This window comes from Dipodomys spectabilis, unplaced genomic scaffold (assembly GCF_019054845.1).
Source record: "Dipodomys spectabilis isolate Male_0828 unplaced genomic scaffold, ASM1905484v1 ptg000414l, whole genome shotgun sequence".
Classification (NCBI taxonomy): Eukaryota; Metazoa; Chordata; class Mammalia; order Rodentia; family Heteromyidae; genus Dipodomys; species Dipodomys spectabilis.
Window position 1 is genome coordinate 1,921,842 of NW_024871091.1, and position 19,718 is coordinate 1,941,559.

Sequence of the window (19,718 nt, forward strand, 5' to 3'; positions counted from 1 at the left end):
TTAAAAGGAAAAAATTGAACTGTATTATTTTTAGAAAAATCTCTAAAGTATGTATTTTACCATATGAAAGATAATTGTTCTTTCCTAAAACAATTTAAAAAATAGCTGTGGGCTGGGTGCCAGTGGCTCATACCTCTAATCCTAGCTAGTCAGAAAATTGAGAATGAGGACTGAAGATCAAATCCAGTCTGACTAAGGAAAGGTCAAGAGACTTATCTCCAATAAACTACTTGGAAAAACTAGAAGTGGACTGTGGCTCAAAGTGGTAGAGCACTAGCCTTGAGCAAAATAAGCTCAAGGACAGAGCATAGGTCCTGAGTTCAAGATCCAGGACCAGCAAAAATAAAATAGCTATGGCCTTGGAGTACTATGATTTGTGTGAATATATTCTAAATGAATTTAGGTTTTTAAAATTTCAAACAAAATGATTTCAGAAAAGATATTCTACAGTATAAAGATGATTTTTTCTATATGGAAATATGATGTTAGCATCAATTCCTATATCTCAGATACAATTTGGCTTAGAGATAAGGCAATTGTGCCCATCAGGAGGTGGTTAAGTTAAAATAAAAGAAAAGAAAAAAGAAGTTGACAAGATATCTAGAAAGAAATATTTTTCCAGGCTTTCATTCCATAGCCACAAATCTGAAGAGGATTTTCTCCTTTACTATCTATGTCATGTTAAAATGTTGGCCCGAAGCCTTGACTTTAGTGGATACTTGGTCAAATCCAAACATGGATAGGTGGTTGGCAGCAGTATGTTGGCAATCATTCTACCTTTCTTCAGATAATGTTTCATAAGAGGTTAAAGAGTTAAAAGTCAGAAAGTGTTCACACTAGGGAAAATCCCCCAAAATACTGTTAATTGGCTTTTAGATGAAGGCAGTTGTGCAAGACACTCAGAGGAAGAGTTTTTTTTTTAATTATCATACTGTTTGAAGTTTTTTGTCTTTTCTTTTCTTCTTTCCTTTTTTCTTTGGTTCATTCCCTCTTGTCACTGTTTCTGATTTCTGTACCCTTGTCTTCTATATAAGTTTATCTGATTTGGGGAGGGGAAGGGGAAGCAGAGAATTGGTGGGAAAAAGGGTGAACCAATTCAGTAGTGAAACTCAATAGACAATATGGTGGAAATGAACTTTACAACTTCCGGGGAAGAGAAGTTGGGAGGGGAAAACCTGGGTGAGAATGACAGAGAGGGTGACATTGTTCAAAAGGAAATGTACTCATTACCTGAATCATGTAACTATAACCCCCCCCAACACAATACCTTTATAATAAAAAAATGACAGAGACAAACAATGAATTTAGCTACTAGCATATGAGCTGCATCACCAGATTCTCACTATTGGGTACAAGGATACACGTAAATTAAAGTTCACAGAAAACCAAGTACTGCAATGCCCAAGGAGACTAGGGTACAATTGACTGGCTTTCTGGTCCCTGAGAATACATAGGTCCTGTGATGTGCCTTTCAGCTACTGGCACCAAGAAGTGGAGTCTTCCTCAATTCTTTTTTTTTTTTTTTTGGTCTGGTCGTAGAGCCTGAACTCTGGGCCTGGACGCTGTACCTCAGCTCTTCAGCTCAAGGCTAGCGCTCTACCACTTGAGCCACAGCGCCACTTCCGGCTTTTTTCTTTTTGCTTATGTGGTGCTGAGAAATCAAACCCAGGGCCTCAGGCATGCAAGGCAAGCACTCTAGCACTGAGCCATCTTCCCAGCCCCTCTTCCTCAATTCTTAAATAGGAGTTGACCCTGTGATTTGTTTTGGTCCCTAGTATGGGGCAGAAATGATATTGTGTCAGCTCCATATAGAGGCCTTAGGAGAACCTCCCCACTTCTAAGTCCTCTGTGGGATCTCTACAACATCCAGAGAATAAATATAGGCCATACCACTGGGGAACGTATAGGGCAGAGTTCAGTTGTTCTAATGTAAGCCAGCCTAGAGCCAGCTGATTGCCATACATGTGGGAGTATCCAGCCTCTCCTGATCCACAGCCAACAACAGAAACACAAGTCATACACCACACTGGCCACAATTGCCCAGCCAACCTGGACACTAAGTTCTAGAGAGATTATACAATAGCAAATTGATATGCAATTTGATAACTCCGGTGGGAAGCTGCTAAAATAGAAGCTTTAAATAGTATTTCGTTGTTCTATGGCACACTTTAATTCTGATATTTCTCTATTAAGTTCTTGTCTGAAGCATCTGTCCACTGATGAAGTGCAGTGTTAAACTTTCACGCTACCTTGATTTGGATTCCCTATATTCCTTTCTATCTAATGATTTTTGTCAGTACCGTGGTTTGAAATCCCTCTTCTACTTGCTAGACAAACATTCTGACCCTTGAGTTATGCCTTCAGCCCTTTTACCTTGAGGCTATTTTGTTAGATAAAGTCTCTAATCCTACTATCCAAGCTTCTACCTACAACTACATACAGCTGAAATTACAGGAAGCCACCACCATGTCCAGGTTATTTGCTGAGATGGAATCTTACTCTTTTTCTGGGACTAGCCTTCCGTCAGGAACCTCCTGATCTCTGCCTCCCATATCTCTGCCTCTGAGCTATAAGGTACGATGCATTGGCCAACACTCAATGTTGTTTTATAAAATTTCAAGTTCTAGTATTAAGCACACATACACTTACAATTGCTATACTTTCTAGGTGAACCGATCCCTTGATCATTATATAACCTTTGTCAGTTTTTTAATAGTTTTTATCTTTAAGTTTATTTTGTCTGATATAAAATACCTGCTTGCTTTTGGTTTCCATGTACATAAAATATCATTTCCCATCCTTTCCAAATTCATTCTATGTATGTGTTTATTGGAGAAATCAGCTTCATTTGCAGAAAAATGAATGGAACTGAGTTTTATTGTATTAAGTGATATCCAAGGTTAAAAAGCATACGTTCTCTCTCATATATGGAAGTGAAAAAATAAGTCAATGTAGAATAGTGATTACTATAGTTTGGGAGATAGAGGGAGATAAAGGTATGCTACATTTGATCAGTGCATGATCCATATATGCGCTAAAATATCACACTGAACCCTACTAATACGTGAAACACATGCTAATCAAAGAAAAGGTAGGTATCTTTGATACTGGATAGCAGACAGAGGCTACAAATCCAACAATGAAGTCTGAAAAGTGGGGGGAAAGTTGGCATTGTGGAGCATGCCTGTAGTTCCAGCTACTCATGATTCATACACAGAAGGCTCACTGTTACCAGCCTGGAGAAAAATGTGAAGTTGTACCTGAAAAACACACTAAAATCAAAAGAATCTAGGAGTGTGGCTCAAGTGGCACAACATTTGCCTAGTAAGTATAAGGTCCTGAGTTCAAGCCCAAAAACTTTACCAAAAAATAGGTGATGTGTCAACCTGTGTTACACAATAGTTAAGTGACTTTTAAAAATGTGCTTAGGAACAATTTGGAAGACAGAAATTTTTCCTAATGAACTTATTTGGCTAAGAGAGATCCATGTAGAATATCAAAATTGTCACTTGGGAGAATATTCTTAGGAGAGGATCACAAAGGTGCAATAGCTATATGCACCTGACCATATAATATTTATCAAAGTGAACTCCAGGAAGTGGAAACAAGAAGCAGCAGTAGTACTCACTAGACACTGTGCTGAAAATGAACGATACAATACGTGAGCAGGGATAGGAGGGAAAAACTGGGAGAGTGCTAGAGAAGGAGTGACATTGTTCAAACATGTACTCTTTACCTGACAAGTAACTGAGATCCCTCTGTACATCACCTTTCCCATAATGATTAAGAAATGGAAAAAAATGGGCTAGAAAGGTGGCTCAGTGGTAGAGCGCTTGCCTTGCATGCATGAGACCCTGAGTTCGATTCCTCAGCACCACATAAGCAGAAAAAGCCGGAGGTGGTGCTGTGGCTCAAATGGTAGAGTGCTAGCATTGAGCTGAAGAGCTGAGGGACAGCGCCCAGAGCTCAGGCCCCATCACACACACACACACACACACACACACACACACGCACACACAGAGAGAGAGAAATGGAAAAAAAAATTACTTGGCTGTTCCTCACTAGGTTAACATAGAGAGGAAAAAAAAAATGAACCAAAGAGTGTATAAGTAGAATTCAAAAGGAACATAAAAGAGAATTTCCTAGGTTGAAAAACTTCCTTTTCCTCAGCCTCTTAATCCAAATGTGGGTTTTGCCAAAAACATACTGTATTTGCCAAAAAGCCAAAACTGTAAGTCTACCACAATTTGATAATACTTCTGGAAGAATTCGGTGATAACAAATACAGGAAAGATTTCTAGTAAGTTTAAAAGGGTTGGCCCACAGCTGACTTAAAAGTCCAAAGTAATTATGATTGCATCTGGAAAACTTGTCTTAAAAAGATATTTGGGTCAAGCTTTCATGCCAAGCCTACGAAACTTTTGAAGGACTGTATTGGTGAGAATCTCCAAATTAAACTAAATGGGACTTACAGAATTCAAAATGTGTGAGCTTTCAAATTTCTATGAACAAGAAGCAGACTAAGAAAGTGCTCGAAGGACATAACTTCTACAACCTCCTTTGGAAATGGCCACCATAGAAAAGAAAGAGAATCTGGGATGTTTTCAGAGAGAAGAGCCACACTAGTTGGAGAACAATGGAAAGGAGTGCCTCTTACAACAATTAGAACCACAACATAACCCAGGATGAGGTTAACTGAATGGATTAATTGCATTGACAGCAGGCATTAACAGGCTCCCTATATTCCCACCTGTTGTAACATGACCTTGAAATTCTCAACATTAAAGGATGGAGTATATTCCCCTACACCTTGCATTTGCAATGGCACCTTGAGTTTGTGACTTGCTTTGGCCAATTGAATATGGCAGAAGTGATAGTAGGCCAAGTGCACCTATGGGTATTTAAACAACGATTTTTTTTTTTTTTGGTAGGAGCTTAAACTCTGGGCCTGGGCGCTGTCCTTCAGCTCTTCAGCTCAAGGCTAGCACTCTACCACTTGAGCCACAGCGCCACTTCTGGCCTTTTCTGTTTACGTGGTACTGAGGAATCCATCCCAGGGCTTCATGCATGCTAGGCAAACACTCTACCACTTGAGCCACAGCGCCACTTCCCCTATGGGTCTTTAGAGGCCTGGTATACCTCTGCTTTCCCTCTTGGTCCCCGGACATACCTTCACAATAAGCTTGGGCTAACTTTCAAGAGAAAAAGGGACCAAGTAGTTAGGACACTGATTACTCGAGAAAACTAAAACTTATGGGAGCCCAGCTAAAAGAATCAGCTTCCTACTTGACCCATAGCTAACTTGACACTCATGATTCATTTAGTTAAGATTAGAAAATCCCGAGTCTCATGGGATCATGAGGGAAAATAAAGGTTTATTGAATAAGCCACTAAAATGTGGTTTATTACAGTACAATAGGTAGGTGATACCGGTTCTAGCAATCAAGTAACCTAGAAGCAAGTGACTTTATATCTCTTTTCTGGTGTGAACACTAAATTACTACTAAGTCTAAACTGGGCTTGTAGAGATGATACACCTTAACCCAAGAAAGGAGATCTTTGCACTAAAACTTCATATGGTTTTGTCCTTGTTTTTATAAGAAACCATGTAAACAATACCACTACCTAAATTGGGTAGGGTGGTTTAAAAAAAAGTAAGTTATATGTTGAATGTTTGTGTTCTGCTATGTGAGCATTTATATGGAAAGTTAATCGTCAGCGCTGATTATTAGGTACAGCTTCTACAGTGTGATTAGGTCACATTGTATGTGGTATGCCATCTTAATCTTCTGGCTTTCTTAATTTGGTGCTTATGTAAAAAAAAGTATAAATCATGCAGGTACACAGAGTCTATCTGTCAGTACTAGAGTTTGAACTCAGGTCTTTGCACTTGCTAAGCAGGAGCTCAACCACCAACTTTTTTTGAGGTAGGCTCTCACAATTTTAATCACACTTACCTAAGAGCTCAATTTCTCTACTTAGAACCTCCCACAGAGCTACATCACAGATTCAGCACCATCAAGCCTGCTAATCTAAGAGCATGTCTTGCTTACTTCTTACCAGGGCTGTCCTCGAACTGCCATCTATCTTCCCAAGATATCTTTCTGAGTACATGGGATCACATGCATGAGCCACCCTTTGCCCGTGCCACCTCCATTTCTCTCTCTTTTGGTTTTGTAAGAAAGTGGGCCAGGCTGCCTTGAACTTGTGATTTTTCCTGTCTCCACTTCTTGAGTGCTGGAGTTACAGACCTCTACCACCACACTTAGCCAGAAAGAATCTTACTTGAAATTTCGAGACCAAAAGTTCAATGGCTGATCATTTTTCTGCCACGAATGTGGCTATGTTTGCTTATTTTTTTCATTACAAAGATGAACTAGTTCCTTTACGAATTTGGAGTGCAATGTGAAAATTACCTTCATTCAATTAAAACAAAAAAAAAGGGATAAGGACACTTTTGTATATTGCTTTTTGAGCTACATATGTCCTCTGCTTTTATATGCCCTGAAGGGGGCTAGGAACTTTTCTTTACAGACAACTGAAGTTTGAATGTAATTAGTAGTGGAAATTGGTGGTGCTCCACAGCTTGAGGCCACTTGAAAGAAAAACCAGGTAAGACACAAAATAAAAGTGATTAAAAGAAAGCAGCAGCTGCTAAGTTGGGAGGAAGGAGGATAATATGATGGTATGATTTTGTTACACATCTCATGGTATCATAGTCATTAAAAAGTTAAAAAAACTGGTAGCAAAATTTGTTTTTAAAAAGAGAGAGAAATTGGGTTAATAAACTCTCATTCATCCAGGTAAACAACTGTGTAAACTGGCAGTTCATATTTGGAAAAACATAGTTTGTTTATATGTAATATCTTACTCTTGTGAGGAAACAAAGATAACATTAAAGATATCCAGAAGTTGTGGCCTAATAGCTTAAAATTGCTCGAGAGGAGTTACAAAATTTGAGCTTTATAATGTGGAAAAAAATATTGACAGGCACCTGGAATAAGTGGTCTATAAAAGGCCGAAATTCCATGTTGTTTAAGAGAAAAATATGGAGGAACAACTTTTATATAATGCATCATTGGATTGGAGCCACAGGACAAATCATTGCACCGAGATAGCAATTACCTATCAGGGTCAGAGGCCTAACTGTGAGAAACTCTGATATGATGGTAATCTTCAAACTCTGGATATTAAATCAGACTCCTGTATTTCCTCAACCACTAGAAACTTCGAGGTGAACTGTTGCATGAGCATTGGCCATTATCTCATTTTTCCTGTACCCGACAAGAGGACCTTTCAATGCTGAGCTTCATTCAAAGTGGAGACAATATATTGGCTGGCTTCGTTCAGTCTAACAGCATAGAGTCTCTGTAGAAAAAGGCAATGGGGCTGTAAGTGGGTGTAGATATGTCAAGGCCCCATCTTATGTGGACACTTGCAGCTGCAGAAACCCATAATTCTAGGTATCAAGGGAAGCTTTGTTGAGATAGGAAACCTCAGACTTTATGCCACTATTTAGAGGGGAAAGTATATATTGTATCCACTAAAATGTGCGAAAGGAGATATGATAATAGTGGCAAACAGGAAATGCCTATTACCTCAATAATTTCTGAACTGTGACTAGGAAGTTAAGATTTTGTTAGGAAATGGAAAGACTTGGAAAAAATTCTATTAAGTGAAGTAAGCTAGGCCCAAAGAAACATAGGTCCCATGGTTTCCTTATTTGCAATAACTAGTATATGTCTGAGTCATGCAGAAAAGGTCAGATAAGGTGATGTTAGGGAAATGAACCCTAAGATATGTATTCAAATGTTTTTTTTTTCTTTCATGCAATTGTTTCTAACGCATTTATAAGATTATTTCCTTGTTGCTTTGCATGTCCCTCCCCCATGGTATAACCCCTGCTTTCACTGTATTTGATGTTGGTATAATTTGTGGAGGGGAAGGGAAAAAACAAATCGTTTAAATAGGGATACAGGTGGACCCATTGCAACAATGAGATGTACAAGTCATTATGTCGAAAATGAACTTTACAACTTTGGTGGCAGGGGAAGAAGGTTGGATGGCGGGAGCAGGGGAGGATGGGAAGGGATGGGAAGGGGAAACAAAGGAGGAGGCTACAATGCTTGATAAGAAATGTACTCATTATCTTGCCCATGCAGTTGTAACTCCTCTGTAAAGTATTTTCACAATAAAAAAACTAAAAGAAAAATTTACTTGAGATATGAAAAAAAGGTTTTCTTAAGTAAAATCCTAAACAAAGAAGGTATAGTGTGAAAAACAAACAAAATTCTTTTAAGATCTAGAAATGAAGTATTCATTTTTGTTGATGCAGCAGAATTCTACCACATGGGGGCAGTATTGCTTGCGACTGGAGCAGCTGCAATGAATTTTGAGTATAGAGCCATCTGGAGGCAGTGGTAGGGAAGAATCGAGTGTGCTGAAGATGGTGTTCTTTGACAGTAAGAGTACTGCAGATAATTGTTTAGTGGTCAGTAAGATAGTGGGTTTTTCTCCATTGTCTATAGAGTTCCTTGTTCCATTTCAGGAAAGGGGCATGCTGACTGAAATGGAATTGAAGGCTCCACTGGGGCCTCAGGCAAGAACAGCAGGTGGAAACATCCTGAGCTCAAGATCATGGATTAAATATTGGTATGACCCAACCAACTTTCAAGGAAGTTTGATACTTACTTTACTCTGTGAGGGAGGATTTATTAGAGTACAGAAAATGACAAAAGGTTAAGTTAAAGCAATGGAGGATAGCACTATTACTAAGGTAAAGGTGGAAGAAAGCCTTTGTTTTAGTGTGAGAGGTTAAATTGCAACATTAAATCACTTGGGATGTGGTCAACAATTTTATTATTAATAAACATCAAATGCTCAAAGGAGTCATATCACTGGAATTCTTCCTGCATATACCATACTTTAGTTTTAATATGTTTGTGTCTATATGTTTGTGTCCCTGTATATGCTTAACCAACTGAATAGGAGAAAGCTCAGCATGTGTAGGAGTGATGTCTAGTATAGGGGGAGTAGCTGAATGGAGAAAAGTAAGGTGGGCAAATGAAATCACAATATCCAATGTACATAGGAAAAATGGAACCAGGTAAATTGAGGGGATGGGTGGGGATCGGTAGGGTTGGAAAAGATGGACGAAAAGGATGAATGACATGGATCAAGATGCATTGTGCTCACAAACTGACATGTTAAATGAAAACAAGTACTAAGGACAAATAAATAAATGAATAATATACTAAGGAAAGAAAAATAATTCTAAATGCAATAAAGAAATATCAGAGCTTTCATCATTTATGTGTTTGTTTCTGTGTATACCCCAATTCAGTATCTGGATAAAAAAAAAAAAATCCAGCAATCTAGAAGGGCACCAGTGGCTCACACTTGTAATCCTAACTACTCAGGAGGCTGAGATCTGAGGATCAGGGTTCAAAGCCAGCCCGGGCAGGAAAGACCATGAGACTCTTATCTCCAATTAACCACCAGAAAACCGGAAGAGGCACTGTGGCTCAAGTTGGTAGAGCACTAGCCTTGAGCTGAAGAGCTGAGGGACTGTACCCAGGCCCAGAGTTCAAGCCCCACGACCGACCAAAAAATAAAAAAAGAAAACCAGCAATCTATCCAAAATTATTGCATGAGTTACATGGATATTAGTGTTATTTACTATTATTAAAATGGCTTTATTACATATTACTATGTCATATCTGAATAAATAAATTTAGACTTAGGTTTCTTCCCCCAGTGTCCTTTTTTTTATAGTAAGGACTATGCTTTTAAAATTATACTTACATATTTCTATGTTTTGATAAAACAATATATACATAAACAAAAAATTCCATCAAATATTTGAAGCTTTCAGAGTAAAAAATGAAGATTTCACCCACAGTTTGTAACCAGAATGTTCTGGTGTTCCTTGATGGAAAACTCAATCCGGAGAACAGATTACAGACGTAGTACTTCAAGAGTCCTTTGAGAAAATAAAAATGTGTGGAGAAGAAAATGAGCACAAAGAAAGAAAGGGGCAAATGCTAATGTGTGGGGTCGTGAGGAAAACATGCTGCTCAGAGTAGATGATCAATAGGCAAGTTGAGAAGCCACAGGAACATGGATGTCAAGTATAGAAACTGAGGTTCAATTAGGAAAGTGGAAATTTTTTTATATGAAAAGATTAATCTGACAGACATGAGCAGTGAGGAGTTGAAAATTTGACCAAAGGATCTAAAATTTGCACAATGAGACCTAAGCAAGGATAGTAAGAAATAAACCAGTAGTAGACATATTTAAAAGCACATGTATTTTCTATATTTTATTATAAAGCTATTACATGATCATTATAAAATGATTATATATAAAAGCATATAAATTAATATATGTGCATACATATATATCAGTGTAGTCATTAACAGAATAAGTAAAATTTTAAACTTCTAAACAACATAAGAAAAGAAAATATATACATTTTGACAAATTCAGCAAGAATATGAAATAAGAGAATTATTAATGTTCCAGGAAAATGTATGTATAAGTAGTACTAACTATAATAAATATAAAACATATAATTGTGAATTAAAAGGCAAATATTCTTAGATGAAGTAAAATCTCGTGTGCTATTTGGAAAAGGTATGTAGACTCCTAAACACAGCAACATACAAAAGTTGAAACTTTAATGTAAAAATATACTAGGAAAATCTTACCCAAACAAATTAGAAGACGCAAAGCAATCCTATTGAATAGGTCAAAACTGGTATTTTTATAGTGTGAGCTAAGACAATCCTATAAGACTATCATGAATCTTAAGACACTAAGAAATTTCAAACATATAAAACAAAAATAAAGCTAGATATACGAGACTGTCATAAAATAAATAGGAAGATATACATATTTTTGTCAGAAGATATAGATCAAGCACACAAAAAGGGAAAATTAGAATGACAGCATCAGATTTAGCATGTACAAACATAATTCATTACTCCACCAAACAGAAAAACTGTCTTTACTTGAATTGCCCAATGAATATTTATTTAAAAATTCATTACTATAAAATAGAAAGAAAATATTCCAAAATACTTGACTCATACAGGAAACATTTCTTTATCAACATAATACAGGAAAAAAGGAGTGGCAAACTTAAACAAAGAAAAGTCAAATGTTTATTTCCAACTCACATAATCATGTATCCAACAATTTTTTTTAAATCACCTGAATAAAAAAACAAAACAAAACAAAAAAAAATCACCTGAATAAAAAAGCTATTAGAAATAGGAAGAGTTCAATATGATGGCTGGAAAAATGTTAAACATGAAACATCTCTAGACTTTCTATAGTTTTATAAGGAATTTTTTTAATGCAGTTGCAGAATTATCAATAAGACAGGAATCAACCAATGGGTCCAAAAGTAAGTGAATACATAAATAAAATGTGGTCTATACAAGCAGTTGAGAATTATTCAGACATAAAGAATGAAATCATGTCACTTGTGCCAATATGGATAGATGCAGAAATTATTAGGTTAAGTGAAATTCATCAGGCACAGAAAGACAAGAATCTTATTATCTCATTCATATGTGCCATCTAACAAAGTTTATCTCATAAAAGTTGAAAATAAAATGGTGGTTTCTAAAATCTTGAAAGAGCAGGGAAGAGATAAGTTGAGGAGAGGTTAATCAATAGTTATAAAAATAAGTTAAGTCAGGTGGTAGTGGCTCATGCCTGTAATCCTAGCTACTCAAGAGGCTGAGATCTGAGGATCACAGTTCTAAGCCAGCCTGGGCAAGAAAGTCCATGACACTCTTATGTCCAATTAACCACCAAAACACCGGAAGTACAGGTGTGGCTCAAGTGGTAGAGTGCTAGCCTTGAACAAAAAGGTTCATGTGGACAGCACCCAGGCTCTGAGTTCAAACCCTAGACTAGTATACACACACACACACACACACACACACACACACACACACACACACACACATACTTCATTAACAAAGTTTAAATTGATTTTTAAACTTTGAAAATAATCCACGTTTGGAATAGAAATCTTTTTAAAAAAACATAGAAAATGTATAAAGAATAAAAAGTCAAAGGAGAATAAAAGCCACATGCATTTCAATTACCCATATAAATAATAAAAGTCAAGGGCACACAATTAGATTAAAAAATCTCTAGATTGTAATATACCCCTTTGATCTATGTGTTAGCTTTTATTTTTATTAACTTGTTCTATTTAATTTTAGCAAATCATTCAATAATGATTTCAGTTATATAGTGACATCCAGCCACCCACTCAACAGACTTCAGCACTAGGATACTAACAACAGTTGATAACCATTGATATGGTCTGTCAGTATTCTGACTGGCTTTCCTCTATGTTATGACCATAATCCTAAATTTTTATTGATATGTCTTTTTAAAATAAATTATTATATGTCATAGACTTGTATGCTTAAAATATAGTGTCTAGTTTTCTTTGTTTTGAATAAAACAGACCATTCTATGTAGTCTTTGGGAACACAGCATCTTCCTTAACATTCTAAAAGTTAAATCTTCACATAATATTATATGTAAAGTCTAGTACATTTATGTTACTGTTAAAAATATCCCATAGTGTAAGTACATCAAAATTTATCGAACTGGGAAGGTGGCTTAGTGGTAGAGTGCCTGCCTTGCATGCATGGAGTCCTGGGTTCGATTCCTCAGTATCACATACACAGAAAAAGTCAGATGTGGTGCTGTGGCTCAATTGGTAGAGTGCTAGCCTTTAGCAAAAGAACCTCAGGGACAGTGCCCAGGCCCTGAGTTCAAGCTCCAGGACTGGCTATACACAAACAAATAAATAAAAATTTATCTATTTGGGGGGATTTTTTAACTGTCCTGATTTATTTATTTATTTATTTATTTGTATCAAGACTTATACTCAGGGCCTCACATTCTCACTCAGCTTTCTTGCTCACTGATGGCACTCTGCCACTTGATTCATATCTCCAAGCCCAGCCCTGTTGCTGGTTATTTGGAGATGAAGTCTCATGGACTTTTCATCAAATCTCAGTCCTCCTAATCTCGATCTTCTGAGTAGCTTGGGTTCTAAGTGTGAGCCATTGGTGCCTGCCTACTTTCTACAAGTAATTTTTTAAGCATTTATGACTCTTGTATATCTTGATTGCTTGTAAATATTTTTGTGGTAAGCATTATGATCTATATGCCCTGTGGTTCAATAACTTTCCTTTTACTTATTGATCGTAGGTAATACATGAACCAATATGCACAGAAATATGTGATAAACCACCATGTAGTGTGATATAGTTTATTTTCGATACAATTTGCATAACATATAGTCATTTCACCAGGTTTTCATAGGACTAAATATTGGAACAAACTTAGTACCCACCAAAATGTGTAGTAAAGAAATTATATCCAAAGATTATAAAATAGATGTATTTACTGAGAGTTAGAAAATAAGCACACTTGTCAGAAAGCCTGAAAGGACATACATCAAAATCTTAATAATGATGTTCTCTGTGTATTATGATTGAGAATTTGAGTTTTCCACTTTGTTTTACTTACATTTTCAGGTATTTTTCAACAATAAAACAGTAAAAAGATGAATAAATAATACACTTGTGTATAATTGCTTAAATACTTTTCCTGACAGAAGATACCTTCACATTATAACAACTTTGGGGGAAAAACAAGAATACAAAGAAGAAAACAAAATCACCATAATCTTGCTCAATATTTATAAGCATAATTAGTTCACAATGTGTTTATTTCTAGTCATTTGTCCCTGATTACATACTCTAAAATAGCTGCAGTCACACTTTATATGATTATTTTTCTCTTAGTATTTTGCAATGCGTACTCCATAAATATCTTAATGGCAGAATATTATACATAAATAGCTCATTTACTTAATCATTATCTAAAAGCTAGCCTAGCTAGGTTTTTCTGGTTTTCACCAATTACTTAATCATTCTATAAAGCTAGACTGTAAGGTTTTTCTGGTTTTCATTATACCAAATAAAATATGTGAGAACCATTTTTAAATATTTTCTTTGAGACAAGCTTTCACTATGAACCTTAGACTAGCCTTAAATTCCAATTCTCCTGACTCAGCCAAGTGCTAGGATTACCGGTTTGTATTGCTTTGCTCAGCATGTATTTTCCACATTTTAAATACTTTGCTTGGATAAATTTTCCAATGTGAAAATAATAAATCAAAGAGTCAAAGCATTATATATTCCTTGATTAAGGCAGGGTTGAGTAGAAGGGATTTAAACAGAGGTCAAAACAACACATTGCACACATCAACTGATATGTTGAATTGAAACCCCTCTGTACAACTACTTAACACTAAGTAAATGTTTATAAAAATTTGATAAAACAACTAGATGTCTTTTTTTTTGCCAGTCGTGGGGCCTGAACTGTGGGCCTGGGTGCTGTCCCTCAGCTCTTCAGCTCAAGGCTAGCACTCTACCACTTGAGCCACAGCGCCACTTCCAGCTTTTTCTGCTTATGTGTTACTGAGGAATTGAACCCAGGGCTTCATGCATAGCAAGAAATCTACCACTGAGCCACCTTGCCAGCCCAGATGTCATGGTCTTTATTATTACTGTTCTTAGCTAAGTCACAAGGTTACTCTGACAGCCAAACAAAGAACTAGATTCTCCAGAATCAACATGAATGTTACTTCTCAGGAATGCTTTCTTCATTTTCCAAACTGTCACAGCATCAATATACTTACTTTTCCTTCGTGGCCTTAGCGTACCAATAAACAATTGATGATTACTTTTGCATTTCCTATAAATACCTCCCACAACTGATCTTAAAACTCCATTAAGACATGTCTGGCACACAAAGTTGGCACTCAATAAATATTTGGTGAATGGATTGATAGATGAGTAAGTGAAGTGACAGCACTTTATAAATTGTAATTCAGAAGGTATTTCTATTTTAATTGTTATTATTGATGTTCCTTTTACTGCTATGTAGATGAGTCTAAATTTTTTAGAGGTCATTTGCCTAACTATACTTTGACTTTGTGGCTTTCATGTTGTTCATATCACCAGCCAGAGGCATGGGTAGCAACATCGCTGCAAAGTGCCTGATGAAGAGCGTTGAGACTTGGAGAACCAAGCAGTTAGTTCTCTAAGTCAGCATGCTGGGATTTAAGGAGTGGTAGTTACCATTAGTTGGACACAAAGTAGAGATCAGGAACCCGGGAGGTCAGTGATATTTGAAGAAGCAGGTGGATCTTGAGTGTCAGAAGCAAACTAATAGTAAGCGGTCTGGATAATAAGGTTCAAAAAGTAGAATGGTCAGTGATAAGGGATGAAAAGTTGACTTTCACATACTAATATTCAAGGTATGAAGCTATGAATATGCATCTAAAGCAAAGAGTACTTGAGGCAAGTTTTTTCTTATATCCATCCTATTACAATGGAAAACAGTTTTCAGAAACTGTACCTACATCCCAATATATGAGCAAGGGGATGGGAATAACTGGTTGACATGTGTTAATAAACTGTTACTACAAATGGGTTCTGACAGTGGCAGGATTAAGGAAGCCCATTTATATTTAAGATTTTACAATATTCTACACACTGTGTGAATAATCAAACTTTAGATCCTATAGTTCTCATCTTACTTTTCTTTGTTTGTGCTGGTACTGGACCTTGAACTCAGGGCCTCATATTCTTGCTTAGGTTTTTCTCAAGGCTGGAATTGACCCACTTGAGCCACACTTCCACTTCTGGTTTTTTCTGGTTAATTGGAGACAAGAACTTATCAGATTTATCTTCCTGAGGTGGCTTTGAATTGTGATTCTCAGATCTCATAATATATCCCTAAAAAGGTTTTTTGTGAAGATCAAATGAATTAATGCATGTAAGGACATTAGAACAGTGCTTGGAAACAGAAATGCTATGTATGGTTGCTGTTGTTATTGTTGTTGCTGTTGTTATTATTATTATTATTTCAAATAATACCACACCAAATTTGATGTTATTAAAAATGGACAAACATATTCTATGATAATTTTATCTAAAACTACAATCTAAAAATTAAATTTTCACACTAAAATTAAAATTTCCCTTGCACTAGCATTAGCAAAGTAGTAAAGTTTACTGCAGTGATTCTGTGAAATTTTCTTCTGAACATTACCTTAACAATTGTAGAGAATAAATATATATGTCCCAATATCAAGAAAAATAAACTGCAGAATACTTGGTTCCTTAATTCTAGCCTATAAAAAGAAATGCCTTGCTTGCATACTTGAAACTAATTCCACTACAGGAAGTCACACTTGAGTTTGGTTATCTGACTGTTGAGGAACTGAACATAGGAAAGCCTGAATGAGGAAGACTAGATTTGAAAACTCTTTAACCTGGGGAAAAGCTGAAAGAGATTGTAAAGCATGTTAGAATACCTGGATATTGCAGACACAGGAAAACCTGAATGTCCGAAGACTGGTACACTGGAGAAGTAGGAAGACGTGGATATTGAGCCCGCTGATGGAAGACTGGGTAGTTGAAGGAAGACTTGAAGATGTTGAAAGACACGGAGATGCGTGGAAGACAAGCAAATGCTGGAAGCCCTGGAGATGCTGGAAGCCCTGGAGGTGTAGGAAGACATCGACTTGTTGGAAGACATGGATGACTTAGTTGGAAGACAGATTTTTCTGGAAGACAGGGAATTTCTGGAAGATATGGATTTTCTGGAAGACATGGATTTTCTGGAAGCTGTGGATTAGCTGGAAGACGTGGATTATCTGGAAGACATGGATTTTTCTGGAAGCTATGGATTTGATGGAAGACAAGGGTTTTCTGGAAGACATGGATCATCTGGAAGACTTGGAGGTCATCGGAAGACGTAGACTGGCTGGAAGACCTGTCTTTCATGGAAGACGTGGATTTTCAGGAAGACCCGAATTGTCCGGAAGATCTGGATTGTTTGGAAGACACTGATTTTCTGGAAGATATAACTCTTCAGGAAGACATACATTGGCTGGAAGACCTGTAGGTTATCGGAAGACAGGGATTTTCTGGAAGACGTGGCTTTATTGGAAGACTTGGATTGAGTGGAAGACATAGATTTGCTGGAAGACCTGGATTTTTTTCTGGAAGACTTGGATTGGCTGGAAGACATGGATTTTTCTGGAAGACGTGGACTCACTGGAAGACCTGGATTTCTTGCTGGAAGACGGTGATCAACTGGAAGACTTGGGATTTTTCTGGAAGACCTGGATTGATCGGAAGACTAGGATTTCATGGAAGACACAGATTTTCCCGGAAGATGGAGATTGGCTGGAAGACCTTGAACTTGCTGGAAGACCTTGAAATTTTTGGAAGACATGGATTTTTCTGGAAGACGTGGATTCTCCTGGAAGAGCTGGATTTTGTGGAAGACTTATCATTGCAGGAAGACGTGGATTATCTGGAAGATGTAGATTTTCTGGAAGACATGGATTTCTGGAAGACCTTGAGGTTATTGGAAGACTTGCGGTTGCCGGAAGACCTGGAGATGTTGGAAGACTTTGACACTGGCGCCATTGGAAACCCTGGACATTGGAAACATTGGAAGCACAGGATGTTGGAGATATTGAAAACCTTGTACTTGGGACAGTGGTTATTGTTACTGCAGATTTTGGAGGCCCTGAATATTATGACAATGCATACTGAAAGGCAGACACTGGAAATCGTGGCTATTAGAGACATGTTAACTTCTATACCCTGGAACTGCTTAAACACTGCTGGATATGGGTAGTAGAGGACTGGGACATCTAAAAGTCTTAAAAATAGAAGGCATAGACTAGGAGACAAAGGAAAACCTAGATACTAATATACTCATCAAAACATATGATTTCAAGAATTACATTTAAATGATGCTCGAAGACAAGAATGCTGGGATTTAGATATAAAGACATCTGGATGTTAAGAGACATTGTTACTCAAATACTGGGGACATAAAACTATCTAAATGTTAGAAGCTAAAGTTCTTAGGAATATTGAAAGAGTAGTAATAAACAGACACTTGTAAACTAGGATTTAAGAGAGAAGAAGAGATAGGGAAAGTAATGATATAAGCAGTAGAAGATATTAGAAAAGCTAGACTTGGACACTGAAGCACTACATATATGGACTCCAGACACACTACATACAGGAAATATTGGAAGATTGTGACTATAGAAGACTAAGAAATCTGGACCTGGAAATGTTGACCTGAAATATTGATGGAAATATTATAATACTTAATAAACTTAATACTAGGGAGATTCCAAAATCCAAGCAGTGAAGATGCTGCAGGCCAGAAACTGAAAGACATGGGTGTTGTTATATGGAAAATACTTGGTAATTAGGGATATTGTGAAGCTATGGAGCTTAGAAGCACTAAGGGACCTTAAACAAAGAAAAGGTTTGATCTGAAATGTTTGATGGCTATATCAAAAGTCTCATATATTAGGGCCTACATTAAAAGATAGATATATGACTAGTTGTTATGATTGTAGAAAGCAACAGGGGAAGGGCATTATTAGGTAGCAAAGGAAGGAAGGAAATTTGAGCCAAATCAAGAAGTTTGAATGGATTAGAACTTCTCTGAGATGGTCTTCTTGGCCTTTCTGAGGAAGTAAAAGAAAAATCGGTATCTAAGCTAGAACTTCTTGGCTTTAGACCAAATTGAGAAAACATGTTACATAAAGGATTAACCTAAATATTTTAGGCTTTTAGGCTATATTTCTCTGTTGCAGTGTGATAAGTTGAAGAATGGAGATGGTCGTGTTTCCGTGACTTTATTTTTAAACAAATAAGAGTTGGGAGCTCACAAGATGGTTCAAATGGTAGAGCATCTGCATAGCAAGCACAAAACTCTGAGTACAAACCACAGTACAACAAAAAACAAATCAACAGTCAGGTTGGATGCAATCGGAAAGCCTTAGTTTTGCCAAGGCTTACTTTTGATGTTAAATGTCAAATATGGTAAACTTAAGTATAGTCAAGTCTGGTATTCACATTCAAAGACATTTTGAAGCCCAATAATAGGGGAAAAATGCCATGTTATATGGTATGTCAGGAAATGAGGTTGGCAGGAACTAAGAATGGCACTCTTGGCAAGTATTTTAGGTGACTATACAGGAAGTCTTACATTCAGGGTCCCTACGAAGCAGAATAAGAGTCTGAGAAGATTTCTAATTTATTAAGGCTGGAGACTTAAAGAGAATATTAAGCAATTAAATATACCCTATAGACTGGGACATGTGATTTAATTATCTTTCAACAATACTTTCTAGAGAATATGAATATACGTGTCAAAAGCCATTACCACATAAATAAATGTCATCTAATGATAATCACATTACATAAATATAAAGAATCACTGCAGGCCAAGCTGTAATAGTAATAAATGAATCACTATTTAGGTGTCCCTCGTCAGCAAATAGAAAAGTATTAAAAGTCATTTCTTAGTCCTCTTAAAAACCATCATGCACACCTTATTTTGAGGAAATTTAAACATTAAAATTTTGCCAAGACAGGAATAAATGATCATTTTCCATTTACATAATGATTATTAAGGTATTATAATAATAATAATAGCAATGATTTATTGAGTGCTTACTGTGTGCCAGGCACTATACTAAACATCTCATATAAATCTAACAGCCATCCTATCATGCAACGAAGTAAACCCCATTTTATAGACTAGAAAATAAAGTCTGCAAC

The 19,718-nt window shown here is 36.7% G+C and overlaps 1 protein-coding gene and 1 pseudogene across 1 annotated transcript; both read left to right on the forward strand.

Moving 5' to 3' along the window:
• Positions 1-16,417: 16,417 nt before the first annotated feature.
• On the forward strand, positions 16,418-17,022 carry LOC122097119 (annotated as a pseudogene).
• Positions 17,023-17,295: 273 nt separating this feature from the next.
• Positions 17,296-17,766, forward strand: LOC122097120 (cerebellar degeneration-related antigen 1-like). The gene has a single exon (XM_042667604.1). The coding sequence runs from the start codon at positions 17,296-17,298 to the stop codon at positions 17,764-17,766; it is 471 nt and encodes a 156-aa protein (XP_042523538.1).
• Positions 17,767-19,718: the final 1,952 nt, after the last annotated feature.

Coding starts and splice junctions, on each gene's coding strand:
- LOC122097120 (XM_042667604.1), top strand. CDS start 17,296: ATGGAGATTGGCTGGAAGACCTTGAACTTGCTGGAAGACCTTGAAATT.